The 23,684-nt window shown below is 43.2% G+C and overlaps 1 protein-coding gene across 2 annotated transcripts; it reads left to right on the top strand.

Annotated features, from left to right (window-relative positions):
- Positions 1-1,346: 1,346 nt before the first annotated feature.
- Positions 1,347-20,749, top strand: capn12 (calpain 12). Of its 2 annotated transcripts, XM_029125094.2 has the most exons (23): positions 1,347-1,452; positions 2,392-2,608; positions 2,883-2,952; positions 6,903-7,021; positions 11,026-11,159; positions 11,443-11,614; positions 12,363-12,446; positions 12,566-12,651; positions 12,738-12,815; positions 14,481-14,668; positions 16,339-16,541; positions 16,935-16,946; positions 17,146-17,225; positions 17,505-17,627; positions 17,706-17,742; positions 17,867-17,941; positions 18,034-18,079; positions 18,369-18,430; positions 18,702-18,770; positions 19,534-19,612; positions 19,763-19,879; positions 20,082-20,134; positions 20,372-20,749. In XM_029125094.2, the coding sequence occupies exons 2-23, from the start codon at positions 2,411-2,413 to the stop codon at positions 20,396-20,398; spliced, it is 2,112 nt and encodes a 703-aa protein (XP_028980927.2). In that variant the 5' UTR covers positions 1,347-1,452; positions 2,392-2,410; the 3' UTR covers positions 20,399-20,749. The 2 variants fall into 2 exon arrangements, with proteins under 2 accessions (XP_028980927.2, XP_028980920.2); XM_029125087.2 differs by lacking the exon at positions 1,347-1,452 and having other exon boundaries at positions 2,279-2,608.
- The last annotated feature ends 2,935 nt before the right edge of the window (positions 20,750-23,684 follow it).

The following is a 23,684-nucleotide window of genomic DNA, read 5'->3' as shown; positions in this document are numbered from 1 at the left end:
ACACTGTGGATGGAAAGTTAGCGGTCAAATGTGAGGTATTAAAGCAATTCCCAACATTACAAATATTGTTCTCATTAACCAGCACAATTTAATTTCAAGTTTTATTGGTTTTTTTTATTTTTTAACTTTTTTTATTTGTCCAGCAAAAGCACCATTCCAGTCATATTAGCAATTCATGGTAATAAAGCTGTCCATAAAACCTTGAGGAATATAACAGGTAAACTGAAGAAGTCAGGGACTGACCCTGCTGAGAAAAATAGCATACCATATTCACCGTGGCCCCCCTTGGGAACCTGTCCAACGACACTTGTGGCCGGGGTCTTAGGGATCAAAAGGGTTGTGAAAAGAGTTGTGGAAGGTGTGGGAGTGTCGGTGTAGTTAGGGCGGGTCGGTGACCTTTGTTATTGAGGGCCATCGCGTATTATCCCGGCCTCGAAAGACCATGCGGAGAGAATGGGCAGGCAAGCGGATAATTGAGCTAAATGGGCACCATTCTTCGGATTCGTGTCGCTATTCTTAGTGTTTGTTTAGCGCTGGTCATTGCTTTCTTGTGGTAGTCGTCGATTTAATCGGGCGTGATGGAGAGCGGCCCAGTGACAGACGAAAGAACTCTGAGAGTCGTCGCGAGATCAAAATAAGTGTTGTGGTCACAGAACCTCGCACATATCCGTAGCGCATTTGAACCAAGTCCGTCTTTTTTATATCGATAACGAACCCACGGACCTACGACGGGTTGGCCTACAGTCTATGAGCAGTGGAGAAAACGTTTGAAACACACACCTCCCCCCACTAATGCCTTTCTTTATCTAGACCTAATATTTGCATTTTGTATTTTCTCTTCCGTCTAGTTGCTGATAACTACTTAATTATATGAATAAAATGAACTTACATAGGCTAATATGGGTTGTGTGGTTGTCCCACCTAGGTATATTGTGATTAATGCAGTAAGTCGCTCTGAATAACAGTTCATACTAAATGACTAAAAGGTCACATTTGAATGTAGGCTAGTAGGCATAGGCCTAGATTAACAAGCCTAGTCATTGCAGGAGAGCGGGAAAAATATCTGTGTGTAGAAACACTACCCTGTCTTTAAGAATGTTAGGTTAGTAACACTTTCGGGTGCTTACAATTTTCCCGCGTTGCGGTTTCCTCCCGGTAGGTAATCTGAAGTGCAAGCGCTTCAAAATAGTTTTGGCCGCAACTCCATGCGGGTCCACTCTCCACCACCTAACGGAGACAGACTGCCACCTAGTGACGTAATGTAAAAGCTATCGTACTGTTGATTGCTGTCTGGTACTGTGTAAAGGCGCTCGCATCAGAGCTCACATGGATGGACTTGGCTGGTCTAATGGAGAGGGCATGATGCGTCAACAACTGAAATAGGCCTAGTAATACCATGACTTTAATGGGAAATTATGACACCGTTGCTATATGCTAATGTCAGCAATGTGGGTAAGTGTGCGTATGTTAGAGAGTGAGATACCAAAAGTAGACTGATATATTACAATAATAATATCATTGACGATGCCTTTATCCTTTTGAAACATTGTTATGTATTTAAATTTTCTTATTTCCAACGTGAGTTGGCGATGTAATTTAATGTTTGTCATGCCAATAAAGCCCGTTTGTGTTTAAAATGTGACAGACAGCACACACGCACTATGATCACACACGCACTATGCACAGACGGCTTTTCACTCTTGTTTAACATAAGTCTACTTTACAACAGTTGAAATGGAACCAATTCGACTTCAAAGTACGTTTCTGGCACCGTTGCATTACCCTTACTTAAGCTGGCTTTTTTGAGAAATAGCCTAATTACACTTTTTTAATGCTTCTTTTCTATGAACGTCATATTATACCGAATCGCATTTGTGAAAGAGACATTATGGTTCACTGGTTCGCATTCGGTTTAGCATTTTTAGCTATTTTCGGTGATCTTCAGAAAAATTTCTGAAGACTGTATTTCATCACTAAAGTAAGTGAGCAGGACAATTTAAAGGTCCATACATTTTGAAGTGCGCTCATTTCATTGTAAGCCATGGAAATTTGGTCAAAATTAAATGTATTTTAATGTCACAAACTGACATAATGACAGGCAACATTGCAAGTTCCCATTAGAGATTTGCTATTTGTAATGCCCTAGACGAAGATCCATTTGGGAGCCAAATAAATGATTCCTAGCTGAACGAAACCAAATGAGTAGGCTCACAGAAAAGACTGAATGCCCCAGGCTCTGCATACCTTTCCGGTATGGTTCGAGTAAGGGAGGCGCCATGTCCCCTAACGGCAAATGGGTGGGTGCATGTGTGTATATTTAAGAACTGTGTTTGTTGAACGAATTCCCCAAAACAGACTTCAAGCAAAGTCAAAATAGAATTTCTGGCACAGGTTCAATCTGATCACGAACATGGACACTCAAACGGACGCCCCTGGGTCCATTGCTAACCCGATAAAATTTCGGGACCAGGATTACGCGACTCTTCGTGATGCAGGCGTTAAATCCCGTTCGCTGTTTTCTGACCCAACCTTCGCCCCGGATCAAAGCTCAATCGGTTTGCCTCTTGACCCAGACCCCAAGAAAGAAATCAAGTGGCTACGACCCAAGGTATGTGTCCCATCAACCAAGCCCCAGATTGATTATGGATAGTTGATAGCCAGAGCTAACGGTAAGTACCAGAACAGCTAATGGACAGGATAGATATCAGTGCCAAACTGAGGTGAATTTATGAGAAGCCGTGATACTTCTGTGATGCGTCTCAAATCATGAACAGTGTCATCGTCCAGTCAACTGTTACATATAGAAATGAGTAACATTTCTTCCACATTTACTCAATCAACCCGTGGTGAATTAACTGTATGAACGCCTTATCTCTCTGCAGGAGATCAATGCCAACGCGGTGTTTGTGGAGGACACCATGTCCACCACCGACATCTGCCAGGGCCAGCTGGGTAAGTTTTGTGTGTCTTTTCTAAGTAGCTCTCAAAATAAGATATTTTGCTGAATGAATTGAACACAAATGTGCATGTTTGTGCGATGGATTACCATTGCGTTAACGTATAGGCATATATTCACAGTCCAGTTTTCCGTTTTTCCTGGATAACCAGATTGCCCTGCGAAACGTCCACTCCTTTCCTATGAAATACAGGCCTGTTGCCTGTAAAAAAAAAAAGAGGCTATGTTTCTATGATCCCCATTTAAACGGAAGAGTTTACCAGATTCTCAGATTTTTTTTTATAAAACCATTGAATAAGCACAAAGATTGTGTATCAATTATGAATAAATAATGTACAAAGACATTATTGTAATAATAAAATGTATTTTATAAATAATATAATAACATTGAATTGATTTATATGCTGCAGCAAGTAAATCAATAGTTCGTTGTATTGTTCATTAAACAATAAAATCGCACATCGCACTGACAAGATCACAGTCAACAGATATATTTTATATTAAAATGATTTGCTAAATCGATCTTAAATCCAGTAATACTTTGAAACAGAGCCCATTCAAGCATATGCGCATATTTCATATTTTAGAAAATCAGCTCTTTCCGAAAAAAAAGTAAATGCTATATATATCATATAATTTATATTGTGTATATAAATATTTCCCTCACATTAACGCTCTCTTGGCCTACACATGATTTAAGTTACATAAAATGTGCTGCAAGATTCTGTCCAGTGAAATCTTCTAATCACAAAATTTCTAAACGATGCTGAAATTAGAATCTAGGCTACACTACAAACTAACGCATGACAACACCCCTTCAGCCCAGCGGCCATATTTGTGTTTATCATTTTTCATAATGATACAGACACGTTTAATGTCAGACATGAACCATTGCATGTAAATCATTTAATGTGTGTTTTTACTGTGTTTAAAGACTTGTATACTGAGAGCTTAGTGGAATATTTACAGTTCAAGAAAAGCTTTAAATTGGGTGATTTATCAACACGTTTAATGCAAAACTCCAAACTAATGACCCTTGTAGCCTTACAGTGATTCACCACCAGTTGTGTATTCCTTAAATTTGTAAACATATTTCACCACACCACATTTATTTTGGTTAAGTATTATGATTACATTCATGTAATCACATAAACACAACATAATTGACCCAGGTCTGCTGGTTATTACTGCCCCTCTCATCTCTGGAGCTCTAATGCATATTTTGAATCTAAATCTCTTTTCTGGGGTTATTCCAAAAGTATCTCTACATTTTCTTCTCTTACTGAAATATAGTGTTGCCACTGACACTTACTCATGGTTTAAAAATGGTTAAAAAACCTTATAGAACTTGGAGGCTATGGTAACAGATATATTGTAACAGACATATTGTAACAGACATATTGTAACAGACATATTGTAATGGACATATTGTAACAGACATATTGTAACAGTCATATTGTAATGGACATATTGTAACGGACAGGGCTGAATCTCTAATTCTTGATTTTAACAAAGCAGTTCCCCTCAGAATTCATTTCTGGGTCCTATTCTTTTTACTCTGCATATTTATGAGATCTGGCTCTCAAATTCAGTCAAACACATTTCGATAGCCCTTTTTATGTCAGCCGTTTTCACAAAGGGCTTTTTGAATCATGTGTCACTCAACTGAAGATGTATTAAATGCAAATTAAATATTGATTGTCAATCTAGTAATTTGCCTATTTGTAAGAAACATCCAGGGTGTTAATTAATTCATAAAATGGTTGATTTACCTTCTATGGGGAGTACAGGTTTACAGTGAGAATGACCCAAGTCAACAGAGAGGTGTGTTCCAAAGATAGACAGAGATTTGGATCTCACAATCCAAACATTACTAAGAAATTCTATAAACAAGATATTGCTCACATCAACGTTCACATCTTTACAACAAGAGAAATAGGTTAGCATTTACTCATTGGGCCTTTGTCCAGACTGATTAAGCTAGAAGGCTATGCCTTTGTCCATAAGCAATAGCTACATTGGAGAAGGTTTCAACCATCATACAGTCATTTAACAATACTGGGGCATAGTTTTAGAGAGAAACTGTAATGTCTGTATCTTCATTTGAAATCCGTTGTGAGTCATCTGATTGGCCTGGCTTGTGGCTGGAATATCCGTGATATGAGTCCCTCATTTGGTGACAGCTGTACAAAGCTGTTACAAGAAGGCTTGGTTGGAATAGCCTTTGATTGCTCTTCTGATGTGTCTGTACTTTAGGTATAGGTATATTTTGGCCTAGACATTGTTGATTGTAGCTCAGTTAACAAAAAGCACTTTGCAGCCTTGTCCCTTTTGTTCTGGCATTGCAAGCACACGGAGGAAGGAATGATTGATTTCCAAAATCGATTAGGAGCTGTACATAGCCTAACCTCACTTCCTTTCAATAGTTTTGTGGTTTTATACCGGGACATAAGAGGTGTCTGGTTTCATACATTATATGAGTGAACGCCCCCTTATTTACTTAATTACTCTGGGCTGAGCCCAGATCGATGGTTATCAGGCATCTATCTCAACATGGCCAAAATGGCCTGCTCCCACCTCTGTCTCTGGGATTACGCAGAGAGATTTAGAGGTTCTGGGAATATAAAATGTATCTCTGATTTATGAAGGGGTTTCATGCAAATCATGGGTTGTTGGGTTGTCATTCTGTTATTCTCAAGCTGCACATAGTAGAAAATGTCATGTGAAACCAAATGGCTAAGTGGTTATAAATGAAGAGCAGTTACATTAATTGAAAGTAAAAGGTATTTTAATAAATGAGAAAACAATCTAATCTAAAGTTATGTGACCATTGCAATGTGAAATGTGTTTCTAGATTAACACATTGGTGAAAAGTAACCTTGCAGTTTCTATTCCGTTATTTGAAAATGTGCTTAAAGTTAAGATGGTCAATTATGAAAACATTTTATGTTCTTGTGAAAATAGTACCAAAGTGTGAACTTCCGGTGACCAGTATGAAGGAGTGCCAGAGCGATAACACAAAATCTAACACACCTGCTCCCCATTCACACCTGAAACCTTGTAACACCAACGAGTCAAATGACACCGGGGAGGGAACATGGTTAATTGGGCCCAATTTTGACATTTTCACTTAGGGGTGTGCTCACTTTTGTGAGATACTGTAGTTAGGTTTAGAGGTATCATTTACACAGCCACAAGCTTTATGCAGTCCTGGCCAGTGCAGTCAAGCTTAATTTCATTAGTTTTCATGACCATTATTGTTCAAGTTGGTAAAAAAAAACCATCTTGGTTGTGAAGTGGGTCAGGATCTTTTTCTCAGTGAATATGTCACCCCATCACAGGCGCCAATGGCTCTACTCCAACATCACAGGGTTCGGTCCTCTCACATCCCACTCCGGGCCGGACCATATGTTAAATGTATGCCCATGTAACTGACTGTAAGCCTCTTGGAATGAAAGTATCTTCTATGGCTGAGAGGCTCTTTAGTGACCCTGTGATCACGCCCCTTCTCTCCCATGAAACACAATGTTCTTTGTTTGTCATCATCTGTTTTACATTGGTGTGAAGAAGTGGGTGTTCCCGATGCTTTTTCATTGTCGTTTGTGCTTTCGTGTGGCAAAACTCTAAAGTGTTAGTGTGTGTTACGCGCGTGACTGTGTGTTTGTGTGTGCGCCTGTTTTTGCATCCAACATCAACACCTCATTCCTTCCTCTCAGTGGGCACATAGCAGCCGTTCACCATTAGAGAGGAATGTGTGCGTGTGTTGGATAGGTCAACATGCTTGGTTACGTGTGTGTGTTTGTGTGCAAGAGCGCATGTGGGCAATATGCAGCGACAGCACTTCCTCCAACCTCAGGATATTATTCATTTCAACCAAACAACCGTACTGCTAGTTAACATGCAGATTGCCCATGAACATCTTTTTTCCCCTCCTATTTCTAAATAGGTGACTGTTGGTTACTGGCGGCCCTGTCCTCACTCACCATGCACTCCAATCTGATTGACAGAGTGGTTCCACCCAATCAGAGCCTGGCAGAGCCCTACGCAGGCATCTTCCACTTCACGGTACTTTCTGCTTTATGTTATCGCAGTAGGGGTTGCCCTCCCTTAATAGAGCAGCATGTCTTGGGGAAAGAGTGGTGCAGAGGTAGGACTGAGAATGTGGTCTAGATGGAGACGTGGAATTATAGCCCTCAAAGGAACAAAGGGAGTGCGTTAGTGTTAGTGCGTGTAGGGCAGAGTGTGTGTTAGTGCGTGTAGGGCAGAGTGTGTGTTAGTGCGTGTAGGGCAGAGTGTGTGTTAGTGTGTGTAGGGCAGAGTGTGTGTTAGTGTGTGTAGGGCAGAGTGTGTTTTAGTGTGTGTAGGGCAGAGTGTGTGTTAGTGTGTGTAGGGCAGAGTGTGTGTTAGTGTGTGTAGGGCAGAGTGTGTTTTAGTGTGTGTAGGGCAGAGTGTGTGTTAGGGGTTGCGGTAGCATAACTAAGCTGTAGGTTATTACCAGAAGGTGTCCTTGCACTTCTGTATAATTACCCCTGTAGATTTACCACCTCCCATCCTCCAGTACACTAAGAAGGGGGACGTTAAATCGCCCCCTCCCTCCACCATGCTGACCCCCCTGAAACAGCTCCACCGCCTCCCTCACACACACCCCCACACACACTCAGTCACTTTGGCCCACACACCTTCCACCCACTCCCTATCTCATTTCCACACACATGCCCCCTGTCCTCATCATCGTACAGTCATTTGCACTGGCCTAAAAGCCCCCTCCGGGTGAACGGCGTCACCTCACTCTCTGTTCCAGGGGAACTGGGGTTTGGCGGTGCCATCTGCCCTGGTTGGCCGCCCGAGTACCCGGATGCCTGGTTATGGACTACATGGTTACGTACCGGCAACACTGTATAGATGCCCTGGAATCCCATGGGCTTTTTACTCAATGGGAGTAGATGACACGTTCCCATCTCAATGGGAGTAGATGGCACGTTCCCATCTCAATGGGAGTAGGTGGCACGTTCCCATCTCAATGGGAGTAGATGACACGTTCCCATCTCAATGGGAGTAGATGGCACGTTCCCATCTCAATGGGAGTAGATGGCACGTTCCCATCTCAATGGGAGTAGATGGCACGTTCCCATCTCAATGGGAGTAGATGGCACGTTCCCATCTCAATGGGAGTAGATGGCACGTTCCCATCTCAATGGGAGTAGATGGCACGTTCCCATCTCAATGGGAGTAGATGGCACGTTCCCACATCTGACCAATGCTTGTATAACTACTTGCCCTGATGATTCCCAACATTGATCACTCGCGTAGACCAACGTGTCCACGGTAGGAAGTAACAGCGTGTTGGCAGATTTCCAGTGTCTCAGGAACGTTGACGTGTGGGGAGGAAATATCTGAACCTGAAATGGAGGAGAGTCACGCCCTGAACGGTTGTTATCTGACCCGGGGGGAAAAAAATATTGTCTAGTGTTCTGGTTCACAGTTAAATCAGAGGTTCAGTCCCTCATTAGTCACACTGGACATCATTGTGATTGTTTTGTATGTACCAAATGGGGACGTTTGGTGGATGTGGACTGCCTGTGTTCCACCACCAGGGAATGGACCCAGGTCGCAGGGAAGCAGCTGCACTTTAACGCGGTGCATTTGACTGCTACGCCTCTCAGGTGTTTCTGGCAATCTCAGGCCGTGGAGTCCCAGGCTGCTGGGGCCTACTCCACACGGCAGGCTACCCCAAACCTGGCTCTCTCACTCATCAAAGGAAGTCTGCAGCAGATTTGATTGCCAAGTACCAAACATGTTTACGAAACATAACAATTTCATAAACCAATATTTGCTCGTTTAAATGTGAGAAAAGCACTTAATTCAGTCGGTGGAGGCGAGTGGGTGTGTGGGATTCATGGCCACAAAGGCGTTCCCACATGCTGAAAGGGAGTTTGGGAATTGCTCAGATATTATCTCAGGTGACTTGGCCATCTGGGAAAAGAATGTATAGCATGACCAAGCATGTTGGAAAAGGGAGACTGGAGAGCCGGAGGGGGTTATGTTGAGGGTTTAGTCCAGACTTGTAAGTAGCCACTACTCTGAGAAAAACAGATGCACATACCTGGTTTTAACATCTTCTCTATTCCCTCATCTTAACCTTTTCTGTTTACACTTAGAATATCTGATCACAATGGGTCAATTAATAATCTACTCCTACATCAATGTGGACAAGATCTGGACAAAAGATCAAATGTTAGCACTCTCGCTGCCTGTAGCCCAGTCTCTGATGTCAACTGTCTGTAGCCAAGTCTCTGATGTCTACTGTCTGTAGCCCAGTCTCTGATGTCAACTGTCTGTAGCCCAGTCTCTCTCTCTATATACAGTAGTGCATCCATGTATGCACTGTCTAAATAAAGACAGTATGTATATATATATATATATATATATATATATATATATATATATATATATATACAGGTGCTGGTCATAAAATTAGAATATCATCAAAAAGTTGATTTATTTCAGTACTTCCATTCAATAAGTGAAACTTGTATAATGTATACATTCATTCCACACAGACTGATATATTTAAAGTGTTTATTTCTTTTAATTTTGATGATTATAACTGACAACTAATGAAAAACCCAAATTCAGTATCTCAGAAAATTTGAATATTGTGAAAAGGTCTAATATTGAAGACACCTGGTGCCACACTCTAATCATCTAATTAACCCAAAACACCTGCAAAGGCCTTTAAATGGTCTCTAAATGGTCAGTCTAGTTCTGTAGGCAACACAATCATGGGGAAGACTGCTAACATGACAGCTGTCCAAAAGACGACCATTGACACCTTGCACAAGGAGGGCAAGACACAAAAGGTCATAGCTAAAGAGGCTGGCTGTTCACAGAGCTCTGTGTCCAAGCACATTAATAGAGAGGCCAAGGTAAGGAAAATGTAAATGCAATAGGGATAACCGCACCCTGGGGAGGATTGTGAAACAAAACCCATTAAAAAATGTGGGGGAGATTCACAAAGAGTGGACTGCAGCTGGAGTCAGTGCTTCAAGAACCACCACGCACAGACGTATGCAAGACATGGGTTTCAGCTGTCGCATTTCCTCTGGAAATCAAGGTCTCAGAGTCTGGAGGAAGAGAGGAGAGGCACAGAATCCACATTGCTTGAAGTCCAGTGTAAAGTTTCCACAGTCAGTGATGGTTTGGGGTGCCATGTCATCTGCTGGTGTTGGTCCACTGTGTATCCTGAGGTCCAAGGTCAACGCAGCCGTCTACCAGGAAGTTTTAGAGCACTTCATGCTTCCTGCTGCTGACCAACTTTATGGAGATGCAGATTTCATTTTCCAACAGGACTTGGCACCTGCACACCATGCCAAAGCTACCAGTACCTGGTTTAAGGACCATGGTATCCCTGTTCTTAATTGGCGAGCAAACTCGCCTGACCTTAACCCTACAGAAAATCTATGGGGTATTGTGAAGAGGAAGATGCGATACGCCAGACCCAACAATGCAGGAGAGCTGAAGGCCACTATCAGAGCAACCTGGACTCTCATAATACCTGAGCAGTGCCACAGACTGATCGACTCCATGCCACGCCGCATTGCTGCAGGAATTCAGGCAAAAGGAGCCCCAACTAATTATTGAGTGCTGTACATGCTCATACTTTTCATGTTCATACTTTTCAGTTGGCCAACATTTCTAAAAATATTGTTTTTGTATTGGTCTTAAGTAATATTCTAATTTTCTGAGATACTGAATTTGGGATTTTCATTAGTTGTCAGTTATAATCATCCCACTTAAAAGAAATAAACATTTGAAATATATCAGTCTGTGTGTAATGAATGAATATAACAAATACAAGTTTCGCTTTTTGAATGGAATTACTGAAATAAATCAACTGTTTGATGATATTCAAATTTTATGACCAGCACCTGTATATATATATATATATATATATATACTGTCTTTATATCTGCAGCTCTCTATCTCCTTCTATTTGCCTCTGTGTCCCATCATCCAACTTTCCCCCCAATTCCTTCTCTCTTTACATGTCTTTGGACACCCATGGGTAGTTTTGGCAGTATGGTGAGTGGGTGGAGGTGGTGGTGGACGACAGACTGCCTGTACGTGGAGGCCGGCTGCTCTTCAGCTACTCCTGCACCCGCAACGAGTTCTGGAGCGCCCTGGTGGAGAAAGCCTATGCCAAGTCAGTCACCAGCATATGTGTGTGTGTGTGTGTGTGTGTGTGTGTACGTGTGTGTGTGTGTGTGTAATATCATAGAGAATGTGTATGTGTGTGAGTATGTGTGTGTGTCTGCCTGCTTGTGTCTGATAATGTTCTTATGAGGTTTCCGCCTCCTCTTTGTGAGGCACTCTTAATAACAGCATCTGCTAAATGACACAACATGTGTATCTTTATCTCCCTGTTGCACACCACCATGTCCCCTTTTCTCCTGCCCCTCCTCGTCCTCCATCTCCCTCTGGTGCAGACTGATTGGGTCATATGGCAGTCTGAAGGGGGGTAACATCTCTGAGGCGATGGAGGACTTCACAGGGGGCATAGCCTGCTCCCTCTCTGTCTCCTCCCGCACCCCTGCCGTCCTGTGGAGAGCCCTCTCTGATGCCCTGACACGAGGCAGCCTGCTCAGCTGCTTCATACAGGTATATAAACACACACACGCACACACACACAATGTACTCGCATTCACAAGGAAGCACACACACGTATGCACAGACATAAACACACATTAACACACGTGGCACGACAATGACTCCAACCAACCTTTTTAGGTCATTGGTACTGTGAGTGTTATTGGTACTGTGATTGGTACTGTGAGTGTTATTGGTACTGTGATTGGTACTGTGAGTGTGATTGGTACTGTGAGTTTTATTGGTACTGTGATTGGTACTGTGAGTGTGATTGGTACTGTGATTGGTACTATGATTGGTACTGTCAGTGTAATTGGTACTGTCAGTGTGATTGGTACTGTACTGTGAGTGTGATTGGTACTGTGAGTGTGATTTGTACTGTGATTGGTACTATGATTGGTACTGTCAGTGTGATTGGTACTGTGATTGGTACTATGATTGGTACTGTCAGTGTGATTGGTACTGTGAGTGTGATTGGTACTGTGATTGGTACTATGATTGGTACTGTGAGTGTGATTGGTACTGTGATTGGTACTATGATTGGTACTGTCAGTGGGATTGGTACTGTGAGTGTGATTGGTACTGTACTGTGAGTGTGATTGGTACTGTGAGTGTGATTGGTACTGTACTGTGAGTGTGATTGGTACTGTACTGTGAGTGTGATTGGTACTGTGAGTGTGATTGGTACTGTGAGTGTGATTGGTACTGTGAGTGTGATTGGTACTGTGGTGACCTGAGCTGTATGGCTGTGTGTCCACAGGCCAAGAACACCACAGAGATCGGCACGGTAACTGCAGTGGGACTGGTGAGGGGCCATGCCTACGCCATCACAGACCGTGACACGGTACGTGCCACCAACTGTCTCCCCAACATTTCTTTACATTTATATTTTCAGTGAATTGGCCTGAATTTGTGTTTGTATCGAGGCTGAATTGTCTGTGTGTGTGTGTTCGCTTAATTCAGGTGAAAAGGTCAGCTGGTGAGACCTTGCTACTGAGGCTGAGAAACCCCTGGGGCTTTGTGGAGTACTCTGGGCCCTGGAGTGACAAGTGAGGACATATGTGTGGGTCTTTGTGCGCGTGCTTGGCTGTGTGTGTGTTTTAATTTGCTCAAGTGCCTTTGTGTGTCACTGCAGGAGTAAAGACTGGGATGATGTGGACGGTGACGAAAAGAAAAGGATTCACCTGAAAAACAGTGAGGATGGAGAGTTCTGGTAGGTTCTGCCATTACAGCCTCACAACAACCTGAACATGCAGTACATGAACCGTTCTGTATTTTAATACTTTGTTTTTATTTACACAGCTGTGAATAGATGTGATGAATGAATGTGTAATAACACATACCAATTATGTGTAGGTGTGAGTTATTATATGTGGCCCATATGGAAAATCTTTAACAAAACCTGTAAATATTCTACTTGGAGCAAGCACAAAATATGGCACGATTCTGATGTTTTTTGTTGTTGTTATAACTAGTCTTTGGCCTATCAGATCAGCTCTGAAAGAAGCCTAATTTGAAATGATCTGATTTGCCAAAATGAGTAGTAAAATGATTAGAACTAGGCCACTTGTGTGAATGCAGCCTTATATTTTGTTAACTGTTGATTAAAGCTCTACTTTAGGAATGAAAGGCAATCAAACACCACCTCCATTTTAAAACAGAAAAAATTTATGCCTATTTGTTACCGCGATACTTGGTAGAACCCGATCCCTACCACGGTTCTTTGCACGGTTCTACCAAGAACCGTTTTGATCTGAAGAACCCTTTTTGGGAGACAAGGTTTCTTTGAAAAGCAAACGGTTCTACCTAGAACCTTAACATGTAAAGAACCATATTTGAGAGAAAAGGAAATTTGATTCACAAGGCATTGAGTTCTACATCATATTAATTAATTCTCAGCATGATCTATTGCAGGGTGTCTTTCTTAATAGTTTGGTATGATAGCTGTGCTTTTGCATGTACATTGATTGGGTCATTTATATTATAATTGAAAACTAATCCAGTCTGTTAGTAATTTAATTTATTTGAATTTATTTTAACCATTACTGAAATGACTGACAAATGGTTTTCTGTGACTAAGGTTTTTATATTTCTGAACCTGTCAGTTTGAATGCAGGTTGTGGGTGATTATTCCACTGGCTACACTGACATACTAGTGAATGGGTATGTTCCAATAGGAATTACACATAATGGGCATTTCTTTTAAGAGGGATCTTTTCGGTGAGCCAACTTTTGTGTTCACCTAAAACAGGTCCATTTAGCTCCCAAAATGCTTTTCACTCAAATTGCTTAAAAATCCACCGGGAACCATTAAAAATAGTAATCTATCACTGTCAGATTGTTAAGTACACATTCATTTTGTTAACTGGCCTAATTATCAGCCCGCTCAAAAGGAGCTTTTTAATTTGTTCACTTATCCTCACTAGGAGTTTTCTTTACAGTACCTAGCTACTGTACAAAAATTATCAATCCCATCAACAGGAATTATTCTCTCACCCAGGTATTAATTCAAAAAGAGGGGTGTCTTCATAAAATGTCACATGGCTGTTACACATCACTTTGCCAGTCAACACAAGGTGACTTAAAGCACTGAAATGGCCTCTAAATCAGAAGTATTAGGCTTAATGACATACTGTATGTGTTGTGATGAAATGGAAATTTGAAAGGCTAGCCGAGGCTGGTCGAACCTATCAGACAGGGACTTTTTTTGACTAGAACCCATACAGGGTTCTAGTTAGAACTCTATACACAGACCACTAGCCGAAGAACTCTACAGAGTTCAATGCGGCAACAGTTTCTCACGTGTAAAGTGTAAAGTGTAAAGCAGTTAATGTTCCCTAAAGTTTCTAACCCTGCATTTCCTCTGTGTGTGTGTCAGGATCAGTGTGGAGGACTTCAGCCAGCTGTTCAACACAGTGGAGATGTGCAGTGTGGAGCCCGACCCCATAGTGGACGAGGACACAAGCACGGACCCCCCCGCCACGCCCGCCTCTGACTGGACTCTCACCTCCTACAAAGGATCCTGGGTACCAGGCTCAACCGCAGGGGGCAATTCTACTAACAGTCGTGAGTGTTTCGTGTTTTTGTGTGTACAGTGGGGAGAAACAAGTGTTTGATACACTGCCGATTTTGCAGGTTTTCCCGCTTACAAAGCATGTAGAGGTCTGTCATTTTTATCATAGGTACACTTCAACTGTGAGAGACGGAATCTAAAACAAAAATCCAGAAAATCACATTGTATGATTTTTTTATTATTAATTTGCATTTTATTGCATGACATACGTTTTTGATCACCTAACAACCAGTAGGAATTCTGGCTCTCACAGACCTGCTAGTTTTTCTTTAAGAAGCCCTCCTGTTCTCCACTCATTACCTGTATTAACTGCACCTGTTTGAGCTCGGTACCTGTATAAAACACACCTGTCCACACACTCAATCAAACAGACTCCAACCTGTCCACAATGGCCAAGACCAGAGAGCTGTGTAAGGACTTCAGGGATAAAATTGTAGAGCTGCACAAGGCTGGGATGGGCTACAGTACAATAGGCAAGCAGCTTGGTGAGAAGGCAACAACTGTTGGCGCAATTATTAGAAAATGGAAGAAGTTCAAGATGACGGTCAATCTCCCTCGGTCTGGGGCTCCATGTAAGATCTCACCTCATGGGTCATCAATGATCATGAGGAAGGTGAGGGATCAGCCCAGAACTACACGGCAGGACCTGGTCAATGACCTGAAGAGAGCTGGGACCGCAATCTCAAAGAAAACCATTAGTAACACACTACGCCGTCATGGATTGAAAGGTCCCCCTCCTCAAGCCAGCGCATGTCCGGGCCCGTCTGAAGTTTGGCAATGACCATCTGGATGATCCAGAGGAGGAATGGGAGAAGGTCATGTGGACTGATGAGACAAGAATTTAGCTTTTTGGTCTAAACTCCACTCGCCATGTTTGGAGGAAGAAGAAGGATGAATACAACCCCAAGAACACCATCCCAACCGTGAAGCATGGAGGTGGAAACATCATTCTTTGGGGATGCTTTTCTGCAAAGGGGACAGGACGACTGCACCGTATTGAGGGGAGGATTGATGGGGCCATGTATCGCGAGATCTTGGCCAACAACCTCCTTCCCTCAGTAAGAACATTAAAGATAGGCCTTGGCTGGGTCTTCCAGCATGACAACGACCCGAAACACACAGCCAGGGCAACTAAGGAGTGGCTCCGTAAAAAGCATCTCAAGGTCCTCCAGACCTGAGCCCAATAGAAAATCTTTGGAGGGAGCTGAAAGTCCGTATTGCCCAGCGACAGCCCCAAAACCTGAAGGATCTGGAGAAGGTCTGTGTGGAGGAGTGGGCCAAAATCCCTGCTGCAGTGTGTGCAAACCTGGTCAAGAACTACAGGAAACGTATGATCTCTGTAATTGTAAACAAAGGTTTCTGTACCAAATATTAAGTTCTGCTTTTCTGATGTATCAAATACTTACCGGAATGTCATGCAATAAAATGCTAATTAATTACTTAAAAATCATACAATGTGATTTTGTGGATTTTTGTTTTAGATTTCGTCACTCACAGTTGTGTACCTATGCTAAAAATTACAGACTTCTACATGCTTTGTAAGTGGGAAAACCTGCTTGTTCTCCCCACTGTATGTATGTATTTATTTGTGTTTGTTTTCTTTTCATCCATCTCTACTTTAACGCTCTGTCTCTCTCTCTCTTTCTTTCTCTCTCTTCGGTAGGATCTTACTGGAAGAATCCCCAGTTCCAGCTCAACCTGGCAGAACATGATGATGACAGGCAGTTGACACCAGAGGAGAAGCAAGTGGCAGACCAGCAGAAGGGGAAAGCAAAGCAGTGCACCGTGCTGGTAGAACTACTGCAGAAAAACCGGAGAAATAAGGCTAAAATCAACTTCCTCCAAATCGCCTTCCACATCTACCGGGTACGAGGGACCGGGGAGGTGTGGGGGTTGGGGTACGAGGGACCGGGGAGGTGTGGGGGTTGGGGTACGAGGGACCGGGGAGGTGTGGGGGTTGGGGTACGAGGGACCGGGGAGGTGTGGGGGTTGGGGTACGAGGGACCGGGGAGGTGTGGGGGTTGGGGTACGAGGGACCGGGGAGGTGTGGGGGTTGGGGTACGAGGGACCGGGGAGGTGTGGGGGTTGGGGTACGAGGGACCGGGGAGGTGTTGGGGTATGAGGGACCGGGGAGGTGTGGGGGTTGGGGTATGATGGACTCGGGGTGGGGGGGCGGGTGTTAAGGGGGGTTGTTGTATGCACTGGGAATCAAGATGGTCTACATTTTCAGTTAATCTGAGGTATTTTCTGTTCATGCAGGTTCCTTCAGAGGTAAGCACCTGAAAACATTATGAAATATCTTCCTAGACAATTGTATGACGTTTAACATAAAACCAATGCCTGCCCCTTCACCTCTCTTTCCTATCACACACCTCCTCCAACCCTCTATTCAAACCAACATGTCTCTCCCACCTCCCTCTTTTCTGTCTCTGCATTGCTATTCTGCCATCCGTTCTTGCTCCCCCTGTAGCTCAAGGGCCTGTGTCTGGACCAGAAGTTCTTCTCTTCCCAGCAGCCTGTAGGGAGCTCAGGGAAGTACCAGTCCACCAGGTACTTAATCAGCAAGTCTTCATGGAAAATGTGTCACCTTCTTTCATTTAACAAAGACATTTAAATTACTTCAAACGCACAAAGCGACAACGTTTTGAGGTTGACCTGGTGAAGACCCTTTGTGATCGAAACATTGTCACTTCGTGCATTTAAATTCTTTTGTCGGCGCATTATCAGAATTGCAGACTTTTTATTATTGTCATTACCAGTGTTTTTTCTGTCCCCCACACGATGAGGTGGATGTGCACATTTTCACCTCCTTACCTCCCTTTTTCGTAGGGCGGTGTGGAAGGAGGTGAAGCTCGACCCAGGAAACTACATTATCATCGTGTCGACCAACAGCCCCAACCAGCCGTCAGATTTCTTCATCCGCATCTACTCCAAAACAGGCAACGATCTGAGGTACAGAGATTACGAGGACCACGATGATGACGTGTCACTTCACCGCAAAGACTAATCCTGCTCCTCTGTGTTCTCCAGGACTTACAGCGTCAGCTGCTCCACTGCCCTCCTCATGGTGAGACAGACCATGGGTCTTTCCTGCAGTGTTACCGCTCTCCAGTATAGGAAAGCCTCTGCCAATGTCTTTCTGCCCATCTGTCTGTCTGTCTGATGTTGGGCATTGCTTGTGTTCTTCGCAGACAATGTCAACTCCTCCAGTCCAGCCAGAGGACCGCATGAAAATTCAGAAGACCTTTGATGAGGTGGCCGGGCCGGTAGGGATTGTTTTATTTGAGAATCAAACTCGACTATAGGAACAGATGTGTCTTTTTTAGACTGTAAAACTCCTTTTCTGTCTCGCCGGCAGGATGGCAGGCTGAATGCTAAGGAGTTCATGGAGCTGGTTAACTCAGGTTAGATCATCAACAAACTTGGGTTGCTGAACTTAGTCAACATATAGAGTTATCTCTCATCTGGGGATACCGGTCCTGCCAGTGGAATATTCTTCACGCTGTACTACCACCAACCACTAGGTGGGGGCAGAGTAGCCAGATCTCCTTGGGCGGATAATCAAAACTTTCAGGGAATAGAGATGTAACTTCAAGTCTCTGTTAAACCTCATAGCTAATACCCCCCCCCCCACCCCCCACCACTCTACTCTCCCCCCTCTTCTGCCCACTCCAATCTCCCATCCCCTATCAGTGCTGGAGAAAGAATACCAGCTACCACTGGAGACATGTAGACAGCTCATCTTTGGGGAGGATGTATCCTTTTATTTGTCCAGTTGTCAAAGTCTTTCATCAGCCATTACTGTCTTTGTTTTTCTTGTTTGTTGTTTTTGCAAGGGTCCGTATTCATTCTCAGAGAGGGAGCAGGAAACAAGGATCCCTCCTTATAATCGTATTCATTGTGATGTAAAAGGCTAAACTGATCCAAGATCAGCCCTAATGCTCTGACATGCTTTGCGGATGTGGACCCGAGTGCTTTTGAGCACCTCTTTCTTTGTTCGAAGACCATCCTTAACGTTGCTGTCAGACTGGGGGGCGTGGCTGTCTGACCCAGGAGCAGACGGAGCCTCTACTGGCCTCTCTTCGCACTCTGCAGGTGGTGGAGCGGTGGGGGGGGGGGGGGGGGGGTGACAGTATACATATACATATCCCGTGTACTCTATATACATATATTGTATATATACTGTACATGCAGTAGAATAACTCACTAGGATAAGGTACAACGTGTAAGAGGTTCAGTTGAACGTGGTCACGTGACCATCCATCTGAAAAGTCCCACCTGTCAAACAATTCATTGGTTTAGAAGACAAAACTGGAGTGACATCCGACGGTGACCTAATAAAAGGGAGAGCAGTGTATCTCCTTCCCCAGACGACCTGCTGCACACCTGAACCTCAGCTCCACTGTGTTTTTGGTGGGGTTCAGATGTCTGAGACAGCAGGATGTTGCTGGGGGAGCTTGGCCCTTTCAGTGCGGTGCTCATGTGACCGGCGTTGCACCTTTTAAATGTATATTTGAGCAACAAAACCACAGGGAGTGGCGTGTATTTATTAAGCGCTAATTAAAGAGGGAGTGCTGTGTACTTTAGCAATAAAGCCAGAAGGGCTTATGCTGTATTCATTTGGCAATAAGGTGTTTTTAATACAGCTGGCCCTCAGCATGCCTTATTACCAACGCTTTTAGAACTGTAAAATGTTGTGTGATGTCATTCATGGGGTATATGGGCTTATATACCATGGCATTCAGTGAATTAGGATGTCCAATTCAAAGCACTGATGCATACTTACTAACAATGCTTGGGCACAGCTGTTCATCTCCCTGTCATTCACACTCACTGTGTCCCTGTCTCTCTCTTTCAGACAATCTTTTTCAAGTATGATGAGGACTCTTCAGGGACCATGAGCCCCTTTGAACTGAGTCTGGCCCTTCAGACTGCTGGTCTGTGAACACACACACACACACATACACAGTCAAACACACACTCAGCCCCTCACACATTCTCATATCCTTCTGACAGTTTACCCCCCTAACTCCTGAATGGATAACCCATTTCCCCACTGCCCTTCTCTCATCTGTCCCTCCTGCTAGGCGTGCAGTGTGACGACCAGGTCATGCAGGTGCTGTGGGAGAGGTTCGGCTCTGGGCAGCCTCAACTGCCTTTCCATGGATTTGTGGCCTGTGTCACCAGGCTGCGCAAGTTATTCGGTAGGTCTGTAGGCACGCTCACACCCATTGCATGCGTAAGTGTACATTTACAGGATATTATGTACAGATCGACGAGCAGTTTACACAGTAGGTACTGTATGTACTGTACTTCATTGCAACACACACAATTGTACACACCCTGGTGAGACATGTTGAGTTGCTGGTGATGAAAACCTGCTTTAATCGTGTCTCCTCTCCCTAGCCCTGTATAAATCAGAGAGCCACCCTGACGTCAGCCACGGAGGAATCAACGCAGTGAGTTCTTATTAACCGCACAACCAACCCTAATCCAAACCGTCTCAGTTCAAACCAAGACACCGGTCGCCACCCTGTATGCAGACAAACGTCAACGTGCCCCGTACCGTTCCAGACTGTACATAAATGCAGTGTCCAGACCAGGATATCCTGAACCTTAACAGACCTGGGTCCTAGGCCCAAACTTGAATGCAAGGCTGTCCACAAAACTGGCTTCTCTTTGTTTGTTTTTGACAGTGGCTTCTCAAGTTCCTGGCAGTGTGAGAGGGCTGGGTGAACAGGGTCTCTGCACGGGAACAGCAGGGGCAGGACATGTCTGGCCAGGACCATGTGACATCATCATGCCTCGGTCGGCACCACTGTCCACACAGACCCTCTCTCTCTTTCACACGCACGCACCATATGTTCTCTGTTCACATGGATCTTTCCTGAGTTACTGTCACTTTACAGTTTTTCTCGATTGCTTACAAGCATCGGTCAATACTGAATCCAAAATGACACAACAGTTCACACAGTGTGCATTACCAAGATGCATTGTTGCAAAACAGTTAATCTCACCCCCAAAACTCACTAAAACCACCAAAACAAGCTTGATCCACCAAAACACTGGCAACAATTCTCACTCAGAAACACACATTGTCACTCATAACACACTGACCTAAAAACACTAACAACAGGGATCATTACATAAATGACAAAATTATATCTTGTAGGTTTTTAAAATAATTTTTCACATAAATCAGTATTTGATCACAGAATAAGAAAAACACCTCACTTTAATGACTTTACTAAAGTATATAGAAGAACAATGAATCCAAAACACAGCAATTTGAAGGAATATCCTTAATTTGTTCTACATCTTTGCATATAGTACATTTTACTTTTGAAAAATAATAAGTTCAAACAAAAAACGAATTTACCCAAATTCCAGGGCTGCAAGAAAAACAAACATACATCAACAAGTATAGTATAATCACTAGCCTCTGTGTATTGTAGGGGCCAATGAGTGGTTTGTGTAACAGCAAACCATCATTGGAAAGTGCTGCGCACATTGTGATGTTAGCTCCTCTCTGACCTGGGACATCCATGGTGGCTCTCTGACCAATCACATTTCTTGCCCTGTGGCGTGTTTTTGCCAGGTTGAATCCAGCTTCATCCACAAAGATGAATTTATCTGCTGTTTGACTGGCTTCCATCTCCATTACTCTCTAAAAAAAGAGTAAATCCACAGTTTTACAGTACTTTACATTATGTGTAAATGTGTATATACCCGGTTTGGTTATTGAACAGACATCTTACCTGGATATATTGATACCGGAGTTCTTTCACACATTCGCTGTTGTTCTCAAAGGGCACAGTGTACAACACTTGGGTCGGTTTTCAGTTGAAACTGCAATCAACTGCGTTTGGATTTACTAAATATTTTAACATTATTAAAATGTTCTAACAAATATCAAACATTTTCAATCTGGTTACTGCAGAAATGCACACCAGTTGCATTCTGTTTTGAATGTGTTTTTAACCGTTTTGATAAGTGTGTAAGCATTTGAGAACAGTGTGTAAGCATTTGAGAAAACACATGCTGTGAATATATTGTTTGGTTGGTGGTTGAGTTTGAATGAGAAAAGAGTTCATGGGTTTTGGGGAATGTGTTCATTGAATGCATTTTGTGTGAAGGCAATGAGAAATTATTCACAGTTTGGTCCACATTCACTTCCGTTTTGCTGACTGTGTGAAGAGTTTTGTTAGTGTAACTTCAGTATTGTTCAAAACTGTAAGTGATATTCCATATGAATTCCATAATACTTTATATTAGCTATTTTGGCTAAGCTGTTTCATGCTTACCCACCAGGATGTAAGAAGGAATCTTCACATACATGGCTGTTGGTGGGGGTATGTTGTCCTTTTAGCATTTAAAGGAGTTCGAACTGAAACAGAATGGCTGGGATGGATTTCATCAGGGTGTATTTTGCTTGTAAGGCTGTCTATGTACAATGAATGTTAGTGTTATTTTAAATGTTTTTATGAGCAGTGAGAATGATAAATTGTCAAATTTTGGATATTTTGCTTATATAAACAAATGATTTTTAAAAAGTGACACTATTTTATGACAAGTATTTTCTATATTTTCTATAAAGAAGGTTGATATTTTCAATATTTCATTAAAAGAACACCTACAAGTATTATAAAGTTAGTGTCCCTCTTTAACCAAAATGTAGTTGAACTGGTGGAAAATATGCAGTAACAAAATGTATCCAAAAATAAATGTATATGAATCCATGTTGATAATGTACAATTCTTTGGAGACCTTTAGTGGTCGAAGCAACTGTGATTGCAGACTATTGTTATTTCAGCACAATCTCTCCTCTGTCTGTTCCACATTCTCTTCTCTATAAATGAAAGATAAAACACCTAAAAATATACATTTAAAAATATCTAAGTTATTTTCTTTTTTAGATACAGCCTGGCTCTCCACACGGTGAGTACAACCTGCCTGCCCTGGTGAGGGTGTGAGGGAGATGCCTCAGCAGTGTTGCACGCACGTCTCTATTCTTATCATACTGACGCCACGTTCATCGTCAACACGCATTTGCCTCCTCCGCTACGTTCCCTCTCTCCCTCCTCTCTCCCTCCTCCCTCCCTCCTCGCTCCATCCCTCCCTCTCTCTCTCTCTCTCTCCCTCTCTGTAGTAACTGTCTCTGTCTCACAATCTGCCTTCTTGTTCTGTTACCCTCAGTTTTCTCAGTTACACACACACACACACACACACACACAATGTTTTTGTCCTTTCTCCTCGTGCACCTATAAATAGAAGGTTTGCTCACACACAACTTCCTGTTCATCTTTAGGTGACTAACATGGATAAAGGTTGCCAGGTTGCCCACGGCAACAGTTCATCCACCTGTGGACAGGGATGAGGCTTAGTGGACAAACGTGTTACTATTCCACTGCCCTTCCCTCTACCTTACTATCCTTCACTTTACCTTTCTGTCCCCCCCTCATCCCCTACCTACATCTTAGCCATTCAGCTGACGCTCTCATCCAGGGTGACTTACAGTAGTGACTGCATACATTTCTGACCTGGTCCCCACAACCTCTGGCGCCATGCTCTACCAACTGAGCGACATGGGACATGCAGCTCCCCCTCTCAATCCCTAGATCTCGTGCTCTCACAGAAATGCTGGTTCAGTTGACTGAGTTTTCTGTACGAGGCAGTGAATGGGACATCAGCGGTCGAGTCTAGGCTGGTAACACAAACGTCCCTGACCCAGGAGACACACCACACATTATCTGAAATTGAAACAGCTGAATTTAACATTTCTAATGGGAACGATTCTTTTATCTGAATGTGTCTCTTCCTCTTGTCCATGCAGCCAATCTTGTCATTGTTTCATTTTAATTTCTTGGGTCCAATTTGAGATCACGGCCTTGCCTCGTCCCAGCAACTCCACAGCTGGTTTGGGAGAGACGAAGATCCAGATGTGTCCATCGTTGTTGATCTCACCAAGCTGTTTTGCTTCTTATCACACTACTTGCTCAACCAGGAAGT

The sequence above is a fragment of the Esox lucius genome, chromosome 1 (assembly GCF_011004845.1).
Source record: "Esox lucius isolate fEsoLuc1 chromosome 1, fEsoLuc1.pri, whole genome shotgun sequence".
In the NCBI taxonomy this organism is placed as follows: domain Eukaryota; kingdom Metazoa; phylum Chordata; class Actinopteri; order Esociformes; family Esocidae; genus Esox; species Esox lucius.
This window is presented reverse-complemented; position numbering and strand designations above follow the sequence as displayed.